Consider the following 27,147-nt stretch of genomic DNA (forward strand, 5'->3'; position numbering starts at 1 on the left):
CCACAGAAACAAAAAAAGAAATGATTGGATGCTTGATACAAATACCAAAATGAGGCCGAGAAGCGATTAATGAAACAAATGCGTTCATCGCACGTTTGCATGTCTTATTTCCACTTTCAAATCACAGATGGCGCTTAAATTTAAATAACGTTTATACATGCCAGTACTCATGACATATTGAAATTTAAGCAAGTATACTAAATTGTTTTTAAATATTATGCAAATGGTTGGTCAGGTTCTCGAAATATCATTACACGTTAGTCGCTCACAAGAAATCGGCAACACGTTGATTAGTCGGGAATAATACCTACCTACCAAATAAATGGGTACTTCATTAGTTACAGACGATTTTAAATAATATATTGTTGATATATTATCTCGTGTTTTTTTATCTGTACATGATGGAGAGCAAAGACAATCTTATAGCAAATGTCAAATGATCGATTTCCTTTAATATCCACAAAACCATAGGTCTAATGTCCTCGACGTCAAATATACACAAAACAGCCCAAGGTTTTTTAATGCTTTATCATTTTTATTACAATAATATTATCTGCCAAATAAACACATATACCGGCTCTAATTAGAGAGTTTTGAATTAAATTTAACAGCCAACTTTTTGTTTTAATGGACCATACGCGAAATATCTATTTCTAGTCTCTAATAACACGTTCTTGGATTCACTCTTCAGCTCTGCTAATTTAATGACCCGATATTGTCTCGTACTTCCGTCTATTTTGAAGCTGAAACCATAACTAATGAAGGAAATACACCAAGAATTAAGGCTATTCCACATAGTCTGCAAAAGGACAAATTATTGAAAAGTTTAAACAAAATAATTCATTCCAACATTCAAATCGTTTGTAAAAAATACCGCCGTTTTTGTAAACCATACGGGATTTGGGCAAACCGTATCCTGCGCCGTCCCTCCTTTGTTCATCCAAGCAATAAAACATAACTGTTAAAACAACTCAAACCACTTTTATCGCGGTCGTATAACGAAAAATAAAAATAAATATTCGAAATTCCGAAAGCGCTTACTAAACAAACACCAGCCCTTCTGTCCTATACTCCTTGTGAGAGAGAAAGAAGACAATTTCCGCCGAGCGCGCGTCATCCTGGTATGACGCCTCAAGTCTTCATTATCAAAGCGGCGTCAGCCAGTTCATTGATGATTTGTACCTTCTAGCAATTAAAGCGCTTGTGACAGTCCATAATTAAAAAATATATTGCGTCGCGTCAGACGCTCTTATAAATTTTCCAGCTACTGTTGATCGCAAACCACCTGTTATCCTCATGGCAAACGAGCTACGAATACAGACATAAAGATAATTACAGCGCTTCAAGCGCCGTCAACGCGAACGTTTTAAAATTACAAATATTTACGTGAACAATGTGTTAGACTGTTAGGCTGAACGCGATTTTTGCGGTCTGCGCTTGAGGTGAATCAGTACTGCATTAGCCCATAAGAGAGTCGCTCGCGCCTTGTACGAAGGCTGAGATATTTAAATTTAGAATCCCTTCCTCCGCCCTTGGTTGTGTTGTTTATTTTTTTATTTTTATGACGTTTCTCGCGAATTCTCAGCGGCCAGTTAAATGTGAACAGTTTCGAGTGTAAAACATTATTTTTGTTATAAATCGATTATATTTTTTATCGATATGTCGAGCACACATTATACAGTTAACGACGATATATACGGAAAAATAATAAAACCCAACACGAATTTGAAGACGGAAGTGAAATATGCCGAAGTTTACGAAGCCTGCGAAGGACTAGGTATATTGTTTTCTATATATTTTTTATTAGTCATGTTTAATTCCGACCTCATCACTGATCGTTTAACCTTTTTGAATCATAACAATGATGCTTATTGATCATATTGAGAGGAATCAATTAATTTTATCTCATAAAGAGACGCTTTGAGCGTGACGTACGTCTTTTCTTATCTGCGCTGACTAGGGGTTTCATAGTACGTGACCGATAAGCGATTATGGTGTTTATTATGTGGACAACACGGCGCAATTATAAAATTTAGTTCATGTATAAACGAGAGTTGAGAAGGCGTTGAACCCTCCGAAAAGCAAACTAGTTCTTGTCAAACAAGTATTGCAGGACGAAAGGATCGCAAACGTCGAAAGGTTCGAAATATTTTTAATTACAATCGGTAAGTGTGTTATCGTTATTGTATTCGGTAATGAGCTACATCAAAAAGCGTCCACACATACAGGGTGATACAAAAAAAAGAGATACCATATTCTATTCGTAAACGAGGAATATGCATTAAATTGTATTCGGTAATGAGCTACCTCGAAAAGCGTCCACACATACAGGATGATACAAAACAGCTATAACGATATTCTATTCGTAAACATACATTAATAACCATGCCGTGTTCTAATAATATTTTTAACGATAACTACAAATATTTGAAAGGATTTATTACGCCATCATTTGCCTTGACTCACATCTGTGCGTATTGAAAAATCATAAAAATATGTTTACTCACAAGCAAATGTACGGGGAATATAAATGAGTATTGTACTGAATAGTCGTACACCTGTCCCTTTTATTGGCATTATTAAAAAAAAAGCGGCTCGTATGTCTTTATTTGTATTGGAAAAAGTAACTTATATCCTTGTGATAAAGTATAAAGTAAGAAATTACCACATGTCATTGTTTAAAGTTTGTCACAATATACTAGTCACATAAATATCTACCATAAGTTGTTACCGCCATTTTTTTCAATTATCATTTAATTACTTTATAATTGAAAACGGCACTCTTTTAATTTTCTATTTTTACATATAACGATATATGACTTGAAATATATATTTTTTGTATATATATAGTAGGTGTTGTTAGAAAGTAATTAATTTCTAAAACTGCAAATATTTACGTGATTTATCTAGCAAGAACATACGAAAATTTATTGACTTTGTAAACCATTGCTTCCTACGAACACAAGCGGTTACAGACGATTTTAAAAAAAACTAAAACCTAAATAAAAAATGGGAAGTAGTTTGGGTAACTTCGAACCGAAGGGGAGACCATTAAACCACGGTGACTACTTTACCTGACATTCCCTAAGAACGTAAACTATGCATTTTAAAAATAAACCGAAATCCATATAAAAATTGAATATACATAATATAGTATCTTAGAATCAATTGGAATAAGGTGGAAGACCGTTAATCCAAAATAACAATAAAACCCGACATTTCTTAAGAAGCCCAAAGAGCCATTTTGTAATGTAGGTACACCATTCAACCATTGAGTAGTGGTCAGAATTTTATTTTGAACTAACGGTCTACTCTCGGATTCTAACTTCATCATCATCAGCCGCAGGATGTCCACTGCTGAACACGGGCCTCCCCCAAAGATTTCCAGTTCGCCCTATTCGAACTTACACCAACACATTAAAGTCATGTACAGTGACCGTGGTGAATAAATGACCATCGTCCGTGCCACATATTAATTTCAACCAATTAGAACAACTTGTACGAGGCACAACAATATGATGTCATTGGACATGCGTCCAATTAACTGGTTATATATTTCAAGCTATATGTTGGTTATTTGTTATTAATACAGACAAAACCTCTAAATTTATTAATTATAAGGGCGTTATTATCGCATAAGCAATAAAGCTACTAAATAAATAAATAATAATCCGGTTATAACAACGGAGAGAATTGAAGGGATCACTTAATTTGAACGAATATCTGATAGTCGTTATAAGCAATATATACTTTTTCTATTAGTAATAAATATTTTAATTTGCGTGAGAGATGGTTTGCAAACAAAATTATAATAATGATTTCTTATGTTTACGCGAATGTTAGACATTGAAATTAAACTAATTTTCGGATTCTATCGCGGTGCTGGTATTTTATTTTCTCCCGACGTTTCGAAGACTTTGCAGCCTTCATGGTCCCCCCCGTGACCATGAAGGCTGCAAAGCACCGCGATAGAATCCGAAAATTAGTTTAATTTCAAAATTATAATAAAAATTATTTCTTACCAAAGTTTATTATGAAAAATGTATGCACCCTCATCAGTTGTCTATATATGGCAAACTAGAAATACAGAGAATATTCATTGTAAATAATTAAATAAACTCTGATTTTATTGTAACTTTTTACGAATTTTAAGAATCACAATAATAATTTATAAAAAAAAATACGATTGATCATAGCCGATACATTCAGACAATATTGATACACATTCCACACAGGTCATGAGCAGAAATAAAACGCTTAATATCGGATCCAACATGGCGTAATAAACACCAAATTGAATGTAAAGTCTCCCCTCGATTTCAAATTAATGCGATGACTCGTGATGTGGCCCCAAAATTAAGGAGAAAATATGATGTATTTATTGTTTTGTAATACTGTAAACAGTCTAAATATACCACAATGCTTTATTTTCGTGTATGCGATATTATGCAAACTGTTTTAATTAATTTCCTGTTTATAATACTGAAACATCGAATAATCTGCCAGGGTCGTGCATTTTCTATAGCGTGTATATTTAATTTGGCTCAAATAATATGTAATCGTACATTGATTTTGGAACTACTGGCTAGGATTGTTCTACTTTTAGTTAGAATTTCTTAATCTGTGTTAATTCGTAGCCGATAATTCTTATAATCATGTCATTTATGAAAAAAAATATTGCCTAAGTAAATCAGTTGCTCTGAAGTCTTCTTATCTGTCCACCTTCCCTTTTTACGCTTCTGTATCAGTCCAACACACTTTACAGTCAGTATAACTTATTTTGATGTTACGTTACTAAATGAAACCACATGCTTATTTTTTTTATTTATTTGTAATAAGTCCAACAGTGGGACAGTATATAATACAGGGCTTATATTATTATTACACTAACAGCACTACATATTACATCATTCAATACAATAAAACAATACGGTACAGCATTTGATATGTATGCTACTAATAGGTGAACACCGCTTACTACTAACAACATAGTAATAAATATCTAAATATTTTTATTATTTTATTCATTTTTACAACAACACTTAACAATCAGTCAGCGAACCATAGATTGAAAATAAATTTCGAACAAAATGGAAATCAATAAAAAGTAATTTTAATTTTCATACCCTAACGCCACTATAACTACTCTAAGATCATCGTAGCCGTAACATAAACACCAAATTCACACTAAACAACGATAAAAAATCAAAAAGTAAAACAGATTTATGGTGGAAATATTCGTTATTCATAGACAATTTTTGGTACAGTTTATAGAGGTGAAGACGAGTATGTGGTTTCATTTATTAACGCAATATCAAAACGTTCCTGTTAAAGACACATCGACATATCACCACGACTAGTTCAATACACACGCATTCCTCGCCAACTTAAACCGCATCTATACTTGTACAATGTCACAAAGTCCTTCTAAATGAATCGACTATAGTATTCCTGGAAATTCTAAAGGTACAATTCCAAAAGCTGCGAATGTTATTGTATAGAAACAGAGTTTCTTTGAACTGGCATAATTGTTTGCAAGTACGGGTTTTTTAAGGTGCCAATTGAGTTTGTGTACTCTTTTGTTATGTTTAAGTGAAGTGTAAAAGGATTATGTATGTCTTAGGGTATTCCGTATTGTTAATGGAATACGTCATATATTCCTGTAACTCATTGTGTATAGTGGAACATGTTATTTAACTGGTATTTTTAATGAATTTCAAGAGATTTTAGTATATTGGTTTATGGGCGGATTCTACTTACACCAATAAGTACTTACGGGTAAAAAAGGATATTAATCGCTATTTTTAAGACGATCCCAGGAGTAAACCGATTAAAATAAATTCACCTTTGAGCATCCGAAAAATTCTAATTTTGATTGGTTAATTAATAAAATCGATTAAGATTGTTTATTAAAAACGGTCTTTAGTAAATTTTTGTTTCCGTGTCTCAGTCTTAATTACTCTGTTAAGAAAAATTGTATCATATCTTCCGCAAGAAAGCATATTTTCCCAAAAGTATTATGATCAAATCACTTAACCATTCCATTCTTCAAATTCCAGATGCCCTGCTCGCCGACCTTCAGAACTCGATCAACCCTGGCGCTCGCGTCGGAAGCCCGGGTGGCAGGACGTCCTCCCCCGGTGGTCGGACCAACTCCCCTGGTAGGACCAGTTCTCCGATCGGCAGGGGAGTTTCGCCAGGGAGGCTGAGTTCACCTGGCGGTAGTCTGAGCTCACCTACATCAACAGGCTACGGCTCTATCAATGGATCCAGGAATATTACCTCGGATTACACCAAACCTTCTTCGGTGAGTTTTGGTAAAAGATTAAGGTCCGTAGAGAGAATAGGGACCCTATCACTATTCTTTCTATGGTGACAAATCCATCTTTTTGCAATTACGGATGTTCTAATCTATGGACAGGTTTGATAGCCGATAGGTAAAAGAACATATGAACTTATTTCAAAAAGACGGGCACGCTTCCGTAAATGTAATAGGGCCCTCTGACCTGAAATGGTACTCTCTAATAGAATAGTGAAAATCAACTCGTTTTATGTAAGATTTTCGAAGAAAAAACTTTCAACTCTCAATAGTGAGAAATAGCACTATTCATATGCTTCTCTTTCATCCACAGTTGGGTAAACATTTATAAAAGTTACGGTATGACTGCAGTGCTGAGGTTCTGGTTGGAACCCCGAATTGAGGAGTTTTATCGGGTTTTTGTATTCGGTATCAGCACGGAGTCTGGAATGTGTGCCTAATATGGCGATAGTGTCATCACTGATTATATCATAGGACAAAATAAATACAGCGCAAAGTGACTGCACCAGTTGCGCCTCTGTCTACCCCTTAGGGAATAAAAGGTGTCAGCTTGTGTGCTTTCTTAGAACATGTAGATATTAGTAACACTTATGTGATGGTAAATGCCACGTTTAGGCTGCAAAGCAATCACAGCTTAAATTGTAGTCTTTTAAAGCTTTATACTGCTCGATATCCCATTTCTGAGAGGTTACATGTTTACATTCTAAATGCCCTGGAATTTCATTGGTTACATTATTCTCTAACCACCATTTTCAATAAACGATCCCCGTCCCTATTTTGATCTATCGCGAAAATGAACCAATCAGAACGAAGTATTTTTGACAAGCTTACAAATGAATTAGTTTGAATAGTTCATTCTCGGAATCGTATTAAAGGCTGAGATAGGGTTCCTCTATTGAACACAGCTGTAAACCGAAATACAACAATGCTTGACCATTGTTGCTTGGCAACAAAAAAGTGTTGTCTTATTTAAGTAGGTTATCGCACCTGCCATTTCAAACAGGTAGAGACAAAAGACATGTTTGACGTAAATCTCATTAGTATTTGTATCAGCTTGTCATTATCATCATCATGTTGCAATACACTGCTGGATATAGGCCTTTCCCAAGGTACGCCACAGAGACCGGTTTGCTGCTTTATGCATCTAATCGCTGCCGACCATGTGTAAGTCGTCTCGCCATCTGGGCAAAGGACATCCCACGCTACCTTTGCCAAGACGCGGTTTCCACTCCAGAACTTACTCTAGCTGTTATCTGTTCTTCGACATAAAATAATTATTATTAGCCGTGTATTATATACTATCTCAGAATAGGCCTAGGCCAGGATTAGGCCTTAGTCCATCATGCTGGCCCAGTGCAGATTGGTAGACTTCACACACCCTCGAAATTCCTATATAAAACTTCTCAGGTATGCGGGTTTCCTCACGATGGTTTTCCTTCACCGCTTCGTCGTATGTGCTGACATATTCAGCTTGTGCTTGCGAATTCACTAAAATGATTAAACACATTCTTTTATACATTGTCCTGCAATATTAACATTTCCTAGTGACATCTATTTTGCCTGTATGCCATCAAATGGCGAAGCTCGGAGTCTATGCAAACATACTTATCACACGCAAACAAATTCTAAGATAGAGACGGTTAGGAAACTGTGACACGTGGAATTAGAACTAGGACTTTGATAACACGTCAATTCTTAAGATTAATTAGCATTATATTGAGCTTAGTACTGCCGTGCTAAGCTCAATAGCGGTATCTCAAAAAAAAAAACAAAATCTTGATTTTTATGTCATCAGATAACTTAAAGAAATACCGATCCAATAAACTTACCTAAATAACGGTATCTTGTTTAGAACTTGTTAAAAAACCTTAAAAGTTTTTCTCTATCTCAGTTCTACATACAAAACTATAAAACTATATTTACAAAACTTCGATTATCTCGAAATAAGTTTTCCCTGACATATCGCTTTTGCGCTTAGCACGGCAGTATATCTCTTCTTCTATCTTTACATATAAAGACCGAGATATAATGCTAATTATTTATCTCAAGATTTGAGCAATGTAGACATTGCCACCTCTTTCTTTGTATGGTGGTAGGGGCAGAGAATGTAATGAAATTAACCCCAGCTCAGGCAACAATGTGTGGCTTGATTTGTCAGGGACTAGATCCCTAAGAACTTATCAGATGTGCGACTAGTTATAAAAATTAAGCCTAAGTCTTTCAGCAATATGCTTGAAAAGTATGAGACTCACCATTGAAATAGGGTAAGGGCATGTGGAAGAATAAGGACTATATTACCACAAAGCAATAGGAGGTAGGTGTTTTTTTTTTTTAATGCCAGTGTACTTTATTTTAACCATTTGACCATGCCCAGTCAATCGGCATACAATAGATATGCCAGCATTATTAAAGCGAGGAACTGGTATAAGATCTAAATAGAATTTTACAGAATTATCAGCTACTCTTTAATGTCTCAACGAGATAAAATAGCTAATCAAGATGAGGTCGCTTGTGTAATTTAGATGTGGCAATTATAACTAGAACCTTGATAACGGAATCATAGCGTGCAGATTCTCTCCCTTTATCTTATTATATATCATCAAGCATTATTATTCAACGTGACACTATTCAATCTGTGTGCCATGGACCTATGCCCAAAAATAATAACAGAAGATTGATAATCCTTTAACAGTCTAAAAAAATTGTTACTTAAACGAACTTTCTTTTATTGGAGAGGGGGGGGGGGAGGTTAACCCCTAATACTTAGCTACCTATCTACCAAAATAAAGTTTGTTTAAATAACGATTCGTCTGTGATTATTTTTCAAATGAAAATGAATGTCATTATATGCCCATTTTTGTTTTCTTTTTTTAAATTATTCTAAAACTTGGATACGTCCGTGTCGTCTGTCTATCTGTCTGTTTCAGGCATGTCTCTATAAACTTAATGGTTAATGGGTACCGAAATACATTGTTCTTTCCTTTATGGCCGATAGTGCTAATCTATTGATATTGTGATGAAGATGTAAACTTCTTCTTGTATCTACATCATACCTTAAGCTGAGATCGACCTACGGTAGAATTTGAGTCATGTACTTAAACTATCTCAAGACCGAAAACTTTGTCGATTAGATTAATGCGGACACGTTTACATACTGAATTACTCGCTTTTCGAATAAAATACTAAGGTACTAACTGATTTTTTGGATGACCAACACCTCAGTCCCCCCCGTGACCATGAAGGATGCAGTCTTCGAAACGTCGGAAGAAAATAATAATATAAAAAACCGCGATAAAATCAGTAAAATAGTTTTATTTCAATGTCTAACATTCGCGTAAACATAACAAATCATTATTCTAAGGCTTTAGTGTTCTAGGCTACTTAAAGCGAAATTTAAATCTTGAGTGCCCGAGGGCAGACTAGTGGATAATAAAATACTATTGTATTCTACGATGTTTTTATTACATAGACGCGTTGTCCGAGCTCAATACTGGCTAGACGAAAGTAAGGTAATTGCCCGACTTAACGGCCAATGAGCGTGCGGCACTAACGTTGTTACGTAACTGTCCATGTATATATATCCTTTTCTAACGAATGTATGCTGCATCTTTTTATTCCTTCTTCGAGCCAATTTGTAATTATATGTATAGGTATGTGACTATAGTGAATAGTGCGCCGTTTTTATGTGCCATTTTGTTAGTGTATGACGCGTCTATTTGTAAAACGTCATTGATTGTATTTATTGTTTTTGTTTTGCGGCTTAGCGCCCTTGTTCTGATGAACATGGCTAATGCTAACGTCATTCGTTTGAGGTTACCAACTTAGCTGTATAAGGATAAATTGATATTGACTCAAATATACATAATTTTGTTTTTTCCCTAGCACAGCAAATAAGATTGTACCCAATGTTATGTTAATAAAAAAGAAACCTGACTGAGACTCAAGTAGAAGAGATACTTACTATAGTGAGAAAGGTGTAGTGCTTTTGGATTAAGAAATGGAGAGACTTTCGATGTCATATACCAAAAAAATATATTTATTGATCATGCAGACATTTGTCTCAGTACGGGAATTGAACCTGCGACTAATCGTTATATAGACGGCTTGTTGGTTATTTCTTGCTGCACCACGAAGGCAGGGTATATAATACTCCAAAGACGACAGAAGGAGGTTGAAATAAAAAAAAAACATATTTCATTGGTGTTCAAGCCTGCTGTCCCTCTTTTCCTCGACTCGTTCCTTATGCTTTTGTTTTTTGCTCTAGTCTAAATTCTGAGATTAGATTTAGTAGTCCGCTATATTAACGCCATCTAGTTGTAGATATATAGTAGAGTTTTGTATAAAAGTTATTTTCGAATAGATGTCGCTACTTTTTATTTACCATTTATCAACTATCCATATGGGTTGTAGCTGAGAACAATGACAAGCATTGTTCTCAGGCTTGTAGGTGGCAGATGCCACAAAACCAACGAAATGCCAACAAAATATGAGTTGTTGTCAAAATAAATACACGTAACAATCTCGTGACAATAACAAACACAACAACAAAAAAATTGTGATATCGGTCCAGCCGTTTACGCGTGATGGCGTGACCAAGGGAAATAGGGATTAATTTCTATATATATAGATTTAATTCAATTATAAACATTGAACATATGTAAATTTTCTGTGGGAATCCAGCTAATATCTCCAGTTGTTGTGTTTTAAACTCCGTGATACGGAGCGTAGTAATTACAAACAAGTCAATACAAATTATATGTTATCATGCAGTAAACGTTTCATTCGCCCCATTATCTTTAATAACTCTACAATTTCTCTTCATTTTAATAAAAAGATTTTAAATTATAGTGCATTTGACAAATACAAAATAAAATAATTGTGGTAAAGTTACGTGTGGTTAATAAAATAATAGCACGTTTGTAGCTATAAAGTTTATTATTCCCACATAATGTTTGTTTACAGTGTTTACATATAATAAAACAAGGCTCACTTTTTGTCTGTCTGTAGGTTATCGATTTTCTCGATACTTACTGAAAGGATTTTTATGAAATTTGGTATGGATATAGTTTAAAACTATGGAAAGGTTATAGACTACGTTCTACCCCGAGGAAATATATAGCGGACTTTTATTCCGGAAAATTCTTTCACGCGGGCGAAGTCGCGAGCAAAAGCTAGTGGTATATTAATTTGTTTTTTCCTGTGTTTGTTATAAATTAATAATATGCCACAAAAATATATTGTTTTCCTGTTATACTCGCTGTTTATACAGGGTGTAACATAATTAACTGTCTAATTGAAGCAGGTCTATAGGGGGCCGCAAAGTGCATCGATTTAACCCCAATGTACATATTATCTTGCCCGAAGTTGCGTAGTTTAAAAGTTGAAAGATTTCTGTAAAGATTATTGCTTGAGGTCTTCTATCTACCTCCTTCAGTTGGACAGTAGATCTCGTTACACCCTGTATAATAATGTATTTTCTCAACCCTGTCAAGTATTTATCATTTATCTCTTACACAAGTTTTTTATACAATCAATCAACTATACGAGCTGGTCATTCCCTGGTAAGCACAAAGCCTGCACAAAAACAGTGCATAACGGCGATATACTGTCTTCGATATTCGGATTAAATCAATACAGTCAGTCAGCCTCAGCCAGTCAGTCAATTTGATTTCGCATAATTAAAGACTAAAATTTCCATTCTTTTGTCCACAGCCAACATATCAAAACACGAGCAGCCTCCACAGAGAGAAGATATCCGACATACCGGTACAGAAGTACAGCACGACTCAGAGCAGTTACAGCACGCACAGCACGCACTCGCCGTCGTACGCGCCGCCGGCAGGGTACGGCAGGGCCGGCAGGGGAAACCTGACGGAACTCGACACGCTGCTCGACGATCTGAGTAATGCTCGCTACGGGAATTACGGGGAGAAGACTTCGTACACGGAGAGAACGGGTAAGTTGAATAAATGTAAAAGAGTTATTAAAGGTGCCGTGCGCCGTACGTTAAATATTGTCGTCGAAAATTGGTATGTATTGTCGCCTAATTACGATTTATAATACAATTTTTGGATGATATACTAAAGGCTTTAGAAACAAGTCGCAAATTTTGCATAAAAATAAGTATTTTATATGTATCTAAAATTATTCTTTGTAGTCTAGGTCATAAGATTCTATCTACCATACTTCTTACGAATATGATGTATACGAAAGTTTGTCAACATGTTTAGGCATTTATTTTAAGAATTAAAACCTTCCATTGAAAGAATTTGGAAGAAATCTCTCACAGTAGTAGACCTTGTCCTGGGCTAACAGCTAGGATACCTTTGAAAAAAAAAATCACCGAAATAGAAGTTAGAATCATTTAAAAATGTTGCTATAAACAAAAATATTTGTTTCCTTGAACATAAAGAGCCATAGAACAAGGGTCTTTTTCTCTATACCAAATGTTATTTTGACAGTACGTAACGCACCGCGTCTCGTTTAAGACAATAGAAATTGGCATACAGAATACCATTCTACGATTATATGAGGAAGATAGCGTGACGCTGTCATGTGAATGTAAACTCGTATTACACTTTCATAGAGAATAAGGTCCCCGATAGTAACAAACGATTGTATGCAAGTTTCGAGATTAAATCGGAAATGCAATGGTGTCACGGCTGCGGTGCGGTAGGCCGAATCTTGCTAATTCAACAATAATTGCATGAGCAAACCGCCCGGCGCCTGCGCAACTGTAAATATCCATTACAAAGCTCCCGGAGATGGCAGATGTTGGACGAGTGCTTCTTTTTGTAATGTCATGCAGCTGCTCCCGTGCATGTTATTCTTATTTGCGTGTTAATTGCAATACAGATTTTTTATTTTATCTGTTTCGATCTTGTTACATAGTGTTTTTTCTGTGGTACATAATATGTTATATTTTATTCGAAAAATAAAAACTATATTTAGATAGCATCAGGATCCGCAAGGTTCAAGTGACGTCAGTCAGATGGGCATTCGTAAAATCGAAGCCAAATAACTTTTTTTATAAGCGTATTGCGTTCATTGTTTAAAAAAATATATTTTCCCTTATAATTTCTATAATTGATTTTAATTATAAAATTGCTATTCATTTTATTGAATTTGTCTGTAACTGTTAGTTGCGTCTCTTACAATTTTCACACACTCTATTTTTTTCTTCTATATTTATCTAAAATCGTAGTTGCCTTTGATCTAGATTCGTTCTTAAAACTTAACAAGTATTCATATTGACATTAAAATAAAACTTTTTTACGGATTTAATCGAGGTTTTTTATATTATAACTTTCCCCCGACGTTTTGAAGACTTTGGGACTCAGGGCGGACTGAGGTGCTGGTCATCAAAAGGTATCAGTTTTGATTACAAAAAAACAATTGCAGACTGTAATAAATCATTTAATCTATTCCAGTCCAGACACATTGAACTCCTAGACGGACATTACTGCATGAGTTACGAGTGCATATCGGCATATCAATATAATTCACAGCACGCCATTACGGCCAGATAATGCAATGACTCATTCCGTACAGCCTTGTGTGCCATACACGTTTATTGTCTATGCCACGACCCCAATAAAATGATATGTGAAGTCTATTTGTCACTGCCTTATTGATGCGTAATTGGTCCAGAATTTAAATTTACGTCGGAATGCTTATAGGGCGGGTGAAGGAAAACGTGGGGAGAAAACCTATGCCAGCGTGCTAGACTTAGGCCTAAACCCTTTCAGTAGTAGAGGAGGCTCGTGATCAGCAGTGCCCAGTATAGAGCTGGTATTATTATTAAAAAATACTTGTCCTGACATATTGATATGCAAGGCTTTTTAGTAAGGGATAGAGAAATAAATATCTCTAGGTCCCACAACCGAAAAAAACTGGTCATGAAAACATTTATCTGTGTCCGCATCCGGGGATCGAATCAGCGACCTCTTGTTTCACTGTAAATTTATGGCCCACTATGACTATCTGTACAGTCCAGTAAAAATGTATTTTAGGCACCAATCAGCAATGAATTTATCGAAATTAGCGAATACCCGTAGACCAGCCAAGCAGCAGATATAGATTATTTTCATCCACGAAGACGCGCCCCACTACTTTCCCTAAACGCTTACATTATGCGCTAGCATGAGTGCACACGCACACAGCGATAAATAGCATCGGGGAAAAGGTAATACCATGTGACAGAAAAAGTATAGGATTATCAATCAAACGTTTCGTATAATAAGCATCAATTTTACTTATATCTTTTTTGTCATTTACGCGGTATTGCCCTTGCCTCGACGCTATTCATCGTAGCGTGAGTGTGCACTCATGCTGCTCACGCACACTCTAAGGGAACACAGTGCGGCGCGTCTTCGTGGATGATATAATGTATAATATAGTTATGTTTGTCTTTCACTAATGTTATGTTTGCTTAAATTTGTTATATTATTTGTTAATTTATTTCCTAAAGACAATAAATTACTTTATTATTATTATCATAACTTTTATAAAATAGTAGCTTTATTAACAAACCTACGCAACTCGTCATGAGTTTGTTTAATTTTTAATACCTTCTGACACGACATAACAATTACAGCCTCTATTAAATTTGACACGTTGGCTCATGCCGACAAATAAATTTTATAGATGTTGTCTAGTATAAATTAAACAATATTTTATTGTTGCGGTTACTATTGATGTAAGTTCTTATAGCCAAATTAATTTGGAAAAGGGGACCAAAATGAAGTTATTTGGAGGAGGTTTTCAAGACATTTTTTTTTCTTAAAATGATATTCAGAAATAACAAGGGAAACATGCTCTAATATTTCATAGAATATATTGCTCAAAAATTTAAACCACGTCACAAATAAAACATTTCTGTTTATTTTACATTTGTATTACAAAAAACAACTCATATAGTGTGACGTCATCATACTGTATGTAGCTATGATCCGTCAGACCCGTTGAAATATTCAAGTAAATATATTGTTTACAACGTTAATAAGTAATAGACAAATGTAATAGTTGGCAAGGCCGCCGTTTTCCATCCAACTAACAGAAATAGATCCGACATGGCAGTACGATACGGGTTGTTTAACTTGTGAGCGTGAGTGTACTGGAAGATTTGGAATGGAAGATTGGGGCTTTAGCCTCCCAATCCGGCGCGAAGGACCAATTTTTGCGTTGCCAAAATTGGCCCTGTGGCCTAATGGAGAGGCTAACGTAAAAACATTTTGTTCTTTAACGGTAATAATACTTTTTAGTGCTATTTTTTATTAAGATTATTGTGATAGAGAGATCTTTTGAGAAAATAAATGTCTATTATTGTAAAGAGTATGGACTATGAAGGGATGAATTTGAGTTATAATTAGATAGGCATATAATTTGAGTTTGTTTTTCAACCGATTTTCTTATTTATTTATCATCATCATTTTGAAAATGTCCTTACAGGTACCTTAAACCTAATACAATATTGTCGCTATTAACTATAGTAACTATTAACTAATACACTACTTAAAACTACAATATTTAAACATATGTATAATATCAAATATATACATTTTTGTATATGCTCAACATTTCTATACTGTGAAATATGTAACAATCTTATATAATATTTATCCTGCATAACAAATCAGACTTAAAACACATCTCTCTATTTCACTCAAAGTACCTGAGAATATTTCTACACTAGAAACTGCCTGTTTGGTTTGATGAAATGCCACCAGTCAAAATCAAATTACGAATAAATATAATTAGACCCTTGATCACTACGCTGGCTCCGTCCAGCCTCGCGAACGGTTTGGACAAGCCGGCTTTCCTGTTTGGAACGTTATTTTATTGCACTCTCGTCATAAACATACGTTTTAATACGTTTACTTTGTAAATATTTAACAATTTTTATTTGAATAGCTATTGATTCGCGCTGTTTAAAATTTCGCACGTCGGATGTAGTTGGAATAAAGATTCGATGACGTGTTTTAGCCGAGTAATGAAGGATTTACTACTTCTAAAAGTTTTACATTACGTGTTACATTTTGATGAAAAATGTTCGATATTTTCAGCTAAATTGAGAATGATTTAAGCGTTTATCTATTGAATTTTTGTTGATGAAAAGTGTAACAATAGCTGCCAATATATTGAATGTTTGGTACGAAAGTATTTACTTACAGCCAGTGAAACTTAAATGTAATTACCGGCTTCCCTTTATGTCGCATTTATATAAATTCTAATTATATTTAGTAAGATTTGCAGATCGCATTTATGCATATTAGTACTTATACGTTGTGTCGAATTCCTTTTCGGAAAATTTTACAATATGCCAATGAAACCTAGTTTTATAAATAAAATTAAATATAACGTCTTGGTATGCCATTTTAAATTAAAAATATACCTGCACTATATAAATTCGTTTCTAATACAATTAGTGTAAAAGCGAAAACCCGTCATTCAAGATTTACCTTCGCATCGTGTCCTACGTTAATAATTTATTTCTCGATCGCGTTCACTTTAATTTGTTCCAATTAATAATGTTTAGGGCTGCCATTCGTCCGGAATTCCTCGGATTTATTCGAGTTTAAAGGGGTCCGGGGGCCGTCCGGCAGGGGTTTTTAAAGTGTTATTTTTTGTTGCAAAAAATATTTTTTCAGAGGTGTTCGGGGAAATCCCATATTTTGCCCAAATTTCCGGGATTTTTGCCATGTTTATCCGACGTCGGCAACTTAGGTGATGGCAGCAATGGCGAAAGGTTCATATAAGCCGATTCCTATCGGCTTCCCTTTCGTAATTTATGTATTCGTAATCTAATTCTCATTAGAACGATTTGCAGACCGCATTTATACATATTAGTATTTATATTATGTTGGGTCAGGTTACCCTTCTGTAAATTTCACCCTTCGCCACTGGATGGCAGCCCTAGCAACGTCCTACATTGAAGAAAATTATGAACTCCATAATATAGTCTGGCACAGGAGCCACGTAAATTTAGACGTTTGACTTTGAAACGTAATGTCCCGTCTGTATCACGGTCTTGTTTTATGGTACACTGGGTTTAGAGTGCGGTGTCGTTTGTGTCGAGTTTTATATTTTTTTTTGTACGCGCACGGAAACCTTACCCGTTACACCTAATGGTAAGTGGAGTGGGGTCTAATAGAATGTCGACTGACGAGAGTTGATTATTGATATCTTCCTAACCGAATTTTGGCCACGGCGACCAATCCCCACGGTGATCAGCGAGTTACGCAGGAGATATTACAGTGTACAAGTGTGTGCGCAATACACAGATGCACTCTGATACTCCGGGGAGACGGCAATCTGATATGATCAGAGAGAGATCAGGCGCAAAACAAGACGTGCTTATATGTAACTGCAGATGCTATTCCGATAATTTCTTTACTATTAGGAAGCTACGTTATCCCTCTTATAGGTTGGTTCGTATTGCGCGGGTGAAGCCGCGAACTGAAGCTAGTGTAATGTCAATCTTATACTAATTGTTGAGTGCGCAGATTCATCACATTAATCTATAAGTCTTTCTTATAAATTAACGTAATAAATGACTGGAATATGTCCACACAAATGGATATCCCATTTATTATAAGCAATTCATCTTTCTGCTATATTTACCTGGAATACTATTTAAGTTTGCTATGTTTCATGACATTTTACATGCATCATTATTAGTTTAGTTATTTCTGTAACAAGATTTCGCTTGATGGCAGATCACTGGAATGAGAGCATAGGTCTTTAGACAAGTCTGGGATCTAGATTCTAACCCACCCTCAAAAATACCATATGTAGTCTAAAAAGCATATAACCAGAGAAAGTGATAGTGTAGTTGAGAATAGCAATGTATACTTTTTATTGCTTTCAATGGCGGGAAGAATTTGCCGTTCGCCTGATAGTAAGCGATACGACCGCCCATAAACAGTAGAAACACCATCCAACACATTAAATTATAAAGTATTGTCTGATATTCCACTGCGCTCGCCATCCTGAGACATGAGGAGTTAAGTCTTTTTGTGTGCAGTAGTAACACTGGCTACAATGTTCTTCAAAACGGAACATAATAGAATAATATAACAGAAAAGCACGGTGAAAACAGATTTTTAAACAAACAAGGCCAACAGCTATAAAGTAGAAATTTGAAGTTCATCAAAAAGTTTCAGATCTATTTATCAATTTTTAATAATCTGGTATCAACCAGGACATAACACCACAGATGACCCTATCTTGTATCTTACCCTTTGTACCCACAAATCGATTTCCCACGACCTTCATTTCGTACTTGGCACTGGACCCCAACATCGTCTCCTCTAGGCCATTTGTTCAACCTATCATAACACGACAATTTCTATTAGTTTTGGCAGGAATTATTTTCGCAGCTCCGTTGACTGGTGTAAACATGATTGTAATGTGCGTGTTTTAATTTATTGTTTGTGTATTTTACAACTATTTCGTACAAATTATTATGGTTTCTGTTACTTTGTTTTAAGGATAATTGTTGTTTGCATTGGGTTATGTCGCAGTAATTGCTGCCGGTATTAACAATAGTTATTTAACGGAAGATTTTATGAAAAGCATTAATGGACTATAATGTCGTAGCAATTTCATTGTATCGATCTTACATAAATTGTCAAGCTTAGCCAATTTTTCTATTGTAATTTATGGCTTCTTTTCACTTTGTTATTATTTTAAAGACCGCACTCCTTATGATGTTGCTCCTAGTACACTCTACTATAGAGGCAGAGCATAGGGTGGAATTTATTGCTAAATATCACCGTGTAATGCTGTTTTTAAAGTTTATTTTCATTTATTTATCATTACGATACTTCTAAGAATCTTATTCCGAAAAACTATTAGGGATATATTTATGCTCTTCGAGTGGAACATCAACAACTAATTGTATAATTGTAAAATGTATGTAGCTAGATTGTAACTTTGAGTTTTCGGACGACCAACACCTCAATCCGCCCAGTGACCATGAAGGCTGCGATCTCCGAAACGTCAGGAGACAATTATAATATAAAAAACTGCAATAATATCTGAAAAATAGTTGCATTTAGACGCACAATTAATCAACAATGTGGAGAAGTTAATATATTGTATTTATTAAAGTCTGATGTATTTGTAAGTGTAAAATCAATTTGTTCGCAGTGACCGATGGATACTCTCGCACCAACGGCGCCGCGAGTCCGGCCTCAGCTAGACCGACGGTGGACTCGCTGCTCGACCAACTCAGCACCGACATTCCTAATGGGTGAGTTGTTACATCAACCCTGTATTATATACTGTCCCACTGTTGGGCACGGGCCTCCTCTACTACTGTGAGAGGGAATAGGCCTTAGTCCACCACGCTGGCCTAGTGCGGGTTGGTAAACTCACTCTAGAAAATTCCTAATAGAGAATTTCTTAGGTATGCAGGTTGTAGGTTAATTTGTTTTAGGTTAGACAATTTAAGGTTGTGTCATGTGTCAGCAATTTTAGTGATGCTTAACTTGCCCTTGTCTAAAAGATTACGTCTTAGCATTATTTTGAACATGAGGAGGCAATTTATTAAAAAAAAAAATAACAAAGATTTACATCATAGCATATTACGTCAAATCTATTATTATTCTTATTCTCATTAACCAATAAATTTACTTTGAATTTATACGCATCTACGCACACAGAATAATAACACGTCACGGACGCTATAATCAAATCGCGCGTGCCATTTCTAATCGACCTTCACGCACTACAGAATCAATTTAAACATCACAGGGCTGACGTAAAACGCAAAAAACATCATCACGCAAATGAAATGGAGTAGATATTTATGTATGGCGTAATCGTAACCGAAGCCGACTGGTGAAGCCGCAATAAATAATGATACACATAGCTGCCAAATAAACGTGGACGTCGGTTTCCTCGTAGGATCGTATTGTAGGATCATTGTTGTTCGTTCGGGTAACTATGACTTCGGTAAACTATCAGGACCTCACTAAAATGCTGTACCCCAAGCACGAACTTAAGCAACATCGTATAGTTGATATAAAGAATTCTCGGGTAACTATGACTTTGGTAAACCATAAGGACCTTACTAAAATGAGACGGTACCAGAGCAGTAATTGAGGCGATATCTTACAGTTGATACAAAGAGTTCTAAGATTATATAAAGCGGAAATTGGGAAGATTGTCATATAAAAATTTTGCACTTGTGTGATGGTTAATCAATCTACCGCGAAATAGCAAAATATCGTAAAATACTTCATATTTTTTCCATATCATGATTTGCACGTTTTTAATGCGAATATTAGCATATTGCTTTTGTAAATATGTTATTTTTGTATTAATATCTAATGCCGCTATGAGATGGTCATACGGACATTTCAAATAAGACAGCGACTTATTACTTACTAGTAATAACTTTTGAAGCAAAAATTTGGACTTGATGTCCTGTCTATAAGTAACTATATAGTTTAATGTCTTTAAGTTGACACAGTTATAATTTTTGTATGGAAATTTTAAACAGCGCCCCGGTGAGCGTATTTAGAACTAAAACACGGCAACGTGATCATTGCAATAGGGGACCGGCCTTTGCTTGATTTTGTCCATTATTCTATATATAATGGTTAATAATATGAAAAAGAAGTACTCCTGCGAAAACTGAATAAAAATTGGTTAAAAAATGAGCGAGTAATTCATATTTAAAATATTGTAATGTGCAGAAGTGGGCGCGATGTGGGGATATCGCTACATCTCTTTCTTTCGCACGCGTCGTAATTCCCGATGACGTCACATGTGGATATTTCGTCTCTTTTCTGTTTCTTGTTAATTACCCCTTCCACCGAAATTCAAAGACTTATAACTTGTTGATTTTTTACCGGATTTTAAAAAACCCTTCTGTGTTATAATTTATATTATGTAAATATTTGATAAAAGTAAAGAACAAAAATGAGTCCGGTACCCTATTGTAAACTTCGAATAGTAGATCACGTAACCATAGTAACAGTAAATGTATGGAAAACAGCAGTAAATTTTTTTTTATGACATCTAAGGTTAAGGTGGTAGCTCAAGGTCCATTTTCATACATTTTGTTTCGGCTTTAATCTGGGTAACTAAACAAGTATTGGCAAGGCAGAAATATCCATGATTATTAATTATTTTTACATTTTTCTTTCAACTGCGAGAACTAATCACTAACTAGACGTGAATTTAAATTCTTTACTTGCCAATACTTGTTTAGTTACCCAGATTAAAGCCGAAACAAAATGTATGAAAATGGACCTTGAGCTACCACCTTAATATATATTTTTTTTATTTTGTCTTACTAGTACTACCGATACGAAAGTTTGTGAAAATGTTTGTTACGTGCTAAACAGATTTTGATGAATTTGGCGCACAGATAGATCATGTCCTAGTTAATTTTAATCCCGGAATTAATTTTAATTTTACCCTGGGAAAGGTCTTTTACCCTAATCATATCAATTTAAAAAATACCTTCAAAAATCGCATAATTAATGCTGATGCCAGATTGAGATGCACCAAAATGTCTATTAATTTTAGTTATTCTAGTAGATGAAGTCATAATGTATTCTCAGTTACTAACTCTACGCAAAAAAATGTACCAGCCAGTAGCAATAACGTCCATTAATATGTCAAACAGAAGATTAAAGTGATATTTAGTTTCTTGAATTAATTGAAACTTTTAGCGACATTCCACAATTTAGATAGACATGGTCTACGTGTGTCACGTTACGTATTCAGCCTGTGCATATCTGATTTCAAACAGGCCGGCATTATAGGGTAATTAATGATTTTTTTAATATTATACACTTATCAAACATCTATTTCATCCAAAATCTGCCGGAAAAAAATATTTTCAAAATCCACGCAAATGTACATAAGTTATTAAAAGCTTTGAAAATTGGTGGTTAGGGAAGCTGTCAAATTATGGTAATATTTAAATGTGACGTCACTCAGTGCCACCGGCCACAAAGCTGAGTGAGTGAGAAAAGGACAGCGCGATAACCCCACTACGCCCCCACTTTTGCTCACAACAATATTTCAAATATGAAGTTACCGGTTTAATTTTTTAACAATTTTGATGCTGATTTCACAGAACAATTTCTTTTATACGCAATTTTCTGTTACATATAAAATAATAAACTAAATCGAACATAGGAAACTACCTTATTGTGGCAACTCGTAAGAGATAATCATATCTGGTCAGTCAATACTTCATCGACCCCACTCCGCTTACCATCAGGTGCAGAGGTCACTTTCCCGTGTAACTAAAATCCATCGCCATACCGACCACAAACTTTTGCCCTGAACAGACACGATTTTTAGTTCTTGATGAAAAAACACATTATATTTTATTTAATAATACAGAAAATTAAATGTTACATTACATAGTAGCCAGTGTAATAACTGGATATATTAAGACTTAACATCTCATGTCTCAGGATGGCGAGCGCAGTGTAACACCAAACAATAGTTTGTAATTCAAGGTTTGAATAGTGCTTCTACTGTTTATGGGCGGTCGTATCGCTTACCATCAGGCGAACGGCAAGCTCGTCTCATCATTAAAAGCAATAAAAGAACATAAATATCACTTTTCTTTTACTCATACAACCGCGCTGTCCCAAGTTTCTCACGCTGTTTGCGTATCTAGCTCAATATAAAATGAATATCCAACCGGATAAAAACAAGGTTTATGTGTTCTTTGATGTGTTTCTCTATACGAAACGGAAATAGTTGTTTGCGGTACACTGTAACTATTCGAGAGTGTAATAAAAGTATTGGAAGTGCAGCCGTGATTTATAAGGCTTAAGGTCACATATTGTATATCTGGAATATTCGAAGTTGAAAACAAAACCAAAACGGCCATTTCCAATAAACGATACCAATCTCAATCTTCAATGTGATTCCGAGAATGAACCAATCAAAATAACTCATTAGTAAGCATGTCAAAAAAGCTTTGTTCTGAATGGTCCATTTTAGAGATAGATTCAAAAAAGCGATTGGGATCATTTATTGAAAACGGCTGTAAGTGTTTGTGTTTTCAACTTCGAGGTTTAATTGTAGGGGGTTTTTGTAGATTTTTACGCAATTTGATTAGTAGATATACAATCTTACTATCTTTTTTCGTATTCTTTTTAATATTATAAATTTGAAAGATTGGATGTTTTATATGTTTATTAGAAGTAAACGCAGAATCAAATTAACGGATTTAGATGGATTTTGGCTCACGGCACATGATTAAAATTTTATCCCGGTAATTTGCTTCTAGAAAATAATGAAATTTTGAAATAAAAGGCGTAGGCTTCGAAAAGTGTTTTAGGGACTTTTGTAGCCAGAAATGCTTTTTACGTAGGCGAAACCGCGTGCAACACTTGCTAATTACTAACTAATTTGGAGCTGATAAACTTAAGTTATTACAAGAAACACGCTCGTCCACAAATATTCTAGAAATCTACCCTATATACCTGATGTTATTATTTCATTCTAGAAGTTTGTCAAAATCTATTTCCTCCCATTAGCACTTGCGACTGCCTCGGTGGCGTAGTTGTATTGCATGTCCGGTACAATAGCGCTCTGAGGTCCTGGGTTCGAATCCCGGGTCGGGCAAAGTGATATTTGGATTTTTCTGCTCAGTATCAGCCCGGAGTCTGGAATTAGTGCCCGATATGGCGATAGGCTCGCCCCCTATCACATCATGGGACGGAACATACTTGGCGAAAAGTGGGTGCCTTAGTTGCGCCTCTGCATACCCCTTCGGGGATAAATGCGTGATGTTATGTATGTATGTATGTAGCACTTGCGTACATCATTCCTCGATATCAACACTCTAAACGTCGCATTTTCTCGTAACGAACGCCCGTCGATTGACCTGCATATATGTCAAACATTTGGCACCATAGCTCAAATAATAAATATGTATTGGCACATTGACAGATAACACTATTTATAATATCTCGCTAATATTGTAATTGTGAAAGTTTTTTTGTGTGGATATTTGTTCACCGATCAGGTTTGTGGGGAGTTTTTATTAATCAAGTGAATGTCATCAATCGAATGTCAAAATCGAACCCGCCATATTTGCTTGTTACGGCAAAACCACATGTAGATCAGCTGGCATACGTACAGTTAGCATTAACAGAGGCCGGTCGGCATAATTCTAGCTTCTATCAATAGTCCCTGGCCCGCAACTTATTGGTGTTATAGGGCCTGCATTAATTACAATCTAACCATTTTCTTTTAAAATGTCGCTATAACACTGATATAATACCTCCCAAATACAGTTAAATGTAATTTACATGTATAAATAATAAATGCCTTATAATAAGGTTGAATAGGCAAGCAGAGTCGGAAGCGAAAGTCAGTTTCGCATAATTTATGTGCTAATTTTAATCAGTGCTAAGTTTGATGATGATAAATGTGGGATTGTTTCCAAGAAGTAACAAATGTGTTTAAAGCAATGTCTATAAGAATAAGTATAATGGTACTTTCGTGCATACTGTAGTTCACGAATTCATATTAAATAATTTCCAAAATCCGAAAACCACGTGTTTATGCAAAAATAGATTCAATTTTCAAGTACAAAGATTTATAATCCAAGGTTCAGAGAAGCGGTGATAGTTGCTACAGATTATGGGCAGTCATAATTGTTCATCGTCGTGTTATCTAAATACTTTAATATTAGGAAAATTTTATGAAAAAAATCTTCAAATTAAAATATTGTCGACACCGCACGCTGGAGCTGTAACAAATCATCGGCGACACAAAATGTTTTTTTTCACCTCTGCAATGACACGCGATATATAAATCTCGTTTACTTTTCTAAAAGCTTTATTTTAACGTTGCCGAAATATTAAAGTTGACATAATGCGGGCCGTACTCAGAATTTGATAGTCAAACCAAAAAAATATATACCCGCATTTTCACTTGTTGCATTTACACTAGAGGGCCGGCAGCGACTGGATGCATAAAGCAGAAGAACGAGCTCTGTGTCGTATCTTGGGAGAGCCCTATGTCCGGCAGTGAACTGTAACGGTCTGATGATAACTGACACCTTTACAAAAGAATTGTTGTACATTCGCTCTGTTTTTCGAAGTTTGATTTTTCTTTGTTGTAGTGGTATCATTTACTACAAATTAGAAATTTCATTACATCCATTAATTAGTTACCTCTTCAACTAGCATAGGTAGATAATTGGCAAACTCCGTGAATCCTTCACCCCTAACAATTCTAGAATGTACTTACTCAACTATCTACTCGGATATATTAAATTCAGACCTTGGCTGCCGTATTCTATGGGGGTGTAACGTTTGCAAGCAAGTATGCTAAGCATAAAAATTTACAATGCTTCTTGTATCTTCAATTCATTGGTTGGGCTGCAGACTGTAGTGTTCTGGGATCGATTCCCAAATCCTGCAACATGTGTGTGTTTTTCTATTCGGAAAACGAGCTTAAATTGCTTGAGATTAGAATTCGTCTCCATCAAAATAGGTTTATTCCCACTTCTCATGTAAGCTCGAGGAAATGGTGCAATATCTTCTGCCTAACTCTAGGATCAAGGAGTGAATGTACAAGCAATTCTACCATACTCAAAACCCAAACACGAAACAACCCAACTCCGACCGCGCCCCGCCCACAGGAGACAATCTGGAAACACGATTCCCGTTTCACACATTGTCACGTACTATGTACACAACAAATCATCCGAGTTATACGTCCAGCCAGCAACACTGTGTGCGTCGACCGCTCCGACTACAGGGCCGTGTGAAAATCGGGCGTATTTTTGTAACCCGCCCGCAAATAACCCGTGACGTCACTGCCGCGCCGTTGTTATAACTACGAGTTGGGATAGCCACGCTGCGCCTGTCAAAACTCATTAATATTTTTCTTTTTTCTGCCCGATGTCCCATTTGTGTCAAGGTCTGGCTTCCTAGATTTCGTTACGGTCGATCGGGAGTGTCGGAATATTAAATAAGTTTAACAATGTAAATCTGTTTGATGTAGTTGTTTCCTATTTTATATTTATTGAGTACTGAAATATAATGATGCCTTTAGTATGAACCTTAGATGTTTCTATTGAACTCTGTGAAATGCTAGCAACCAACTTGAGATCAATTGAAAATAAAATGTAGTTGATATGTGGGCCAAAAACTTTCTATTAGTGATTTTTTTTGAATCTGTGCAGATATTTTAGACATCTCCACAAACTAACACATAGGTTCCAATATATCTCTTCATAATTCAAGAGTAGAATTAAGAATTATACCATATAGATTGAAATAAAAGCTAGCAATATACCACTTCTTTATTTACAAGGTATTCACATGACTGCACACGCTAGCGATTTTAAACAAACAATTCGGAAAGTATTCTCTCTTTTGTTTCCCGCCCCCGCGATGGGCGCCAGACAGTCACGTGTTATCTGCTTTGTTTAATTCGGCATCTAGATCAATTTTTTTGAATCTGAATTTAAAATAAGAATATTGAAAGATAACAGAAATCGAAGAAGATGTACGCGATTAAACGACAGAAACAAATAGACATTGTACTAGTTCTTAGAGACTACGTTCTGGACAAATCATCTACAATATTTCTAGGAGTTGCTCAAATTACCGAAAGTAAATAAAACTTCACGTATCGTTCCTAAATAAAAGATGTTTTTCGTTTATCAAAATACAATTTGGCAGTGTGTCAGTAACGATACATTCCGATTTTGATCTCAAATCTTTCTAAATTTTATCATATAACTAGCTGACCCGACAGACATTGTCCCGTCTTAACTATGAATTTGCAGCGCGCATTCTGTCAATCGCTAACAGTTATTTCAA

At 35.5% G+C, this 27,147-nt stretch overlaps 1 protein-coding gene across 6 annotated transcripts in view; it reads left to right on the plus strand.

The window, feature by feature from the left end:
* The window catches only part of LOC115450863 (paxillin), an 84,224-nt gene that overhangs the window by 43,791 nt on the left and 13,286 nt on the right, over positions 1-27,147 (plus strand). For 5 of the 6 annotated variants that reach the window (XM_030179034.2, XM_030179028.2, XM_037439489.1 and 2 more), the window contains 3 exons: positions 6,060-6,307; positions 12,032-12,275; positions 19,472-19,574. In XM_030179034.2, the coding sequence (XP_030034894.1) occupies positions 6,060-6,307; positions 12,032-12,275; positions 19,472-19,574 (595 nt within the window). Of the gene's footprint in view, positions 1-1,458; positions 1,778-6,059; positions 6,308-12,031; positions 12,276-19,471; positions 19,575-27,147 lie in introns of those variants that run through there. The other variant, XM_030179011.2, reaches the window with a different exon arrangement.

The sequence above is a fragment of the Manduca sexta genome, chromosome 17 (assembly GCF_014839805.1).
Source record: "Manduca sexta isolate Smith_Timp_Sample1 chromosome 17, JHU_Msex_v1.0, whole genome shotgun sequence".
Lineage (NCBI taxonomy): Eukaryota > Metazoa > Arthropoda > Insecta > Lepidoptera > Sphingidae > Manduca > Manduca sexta.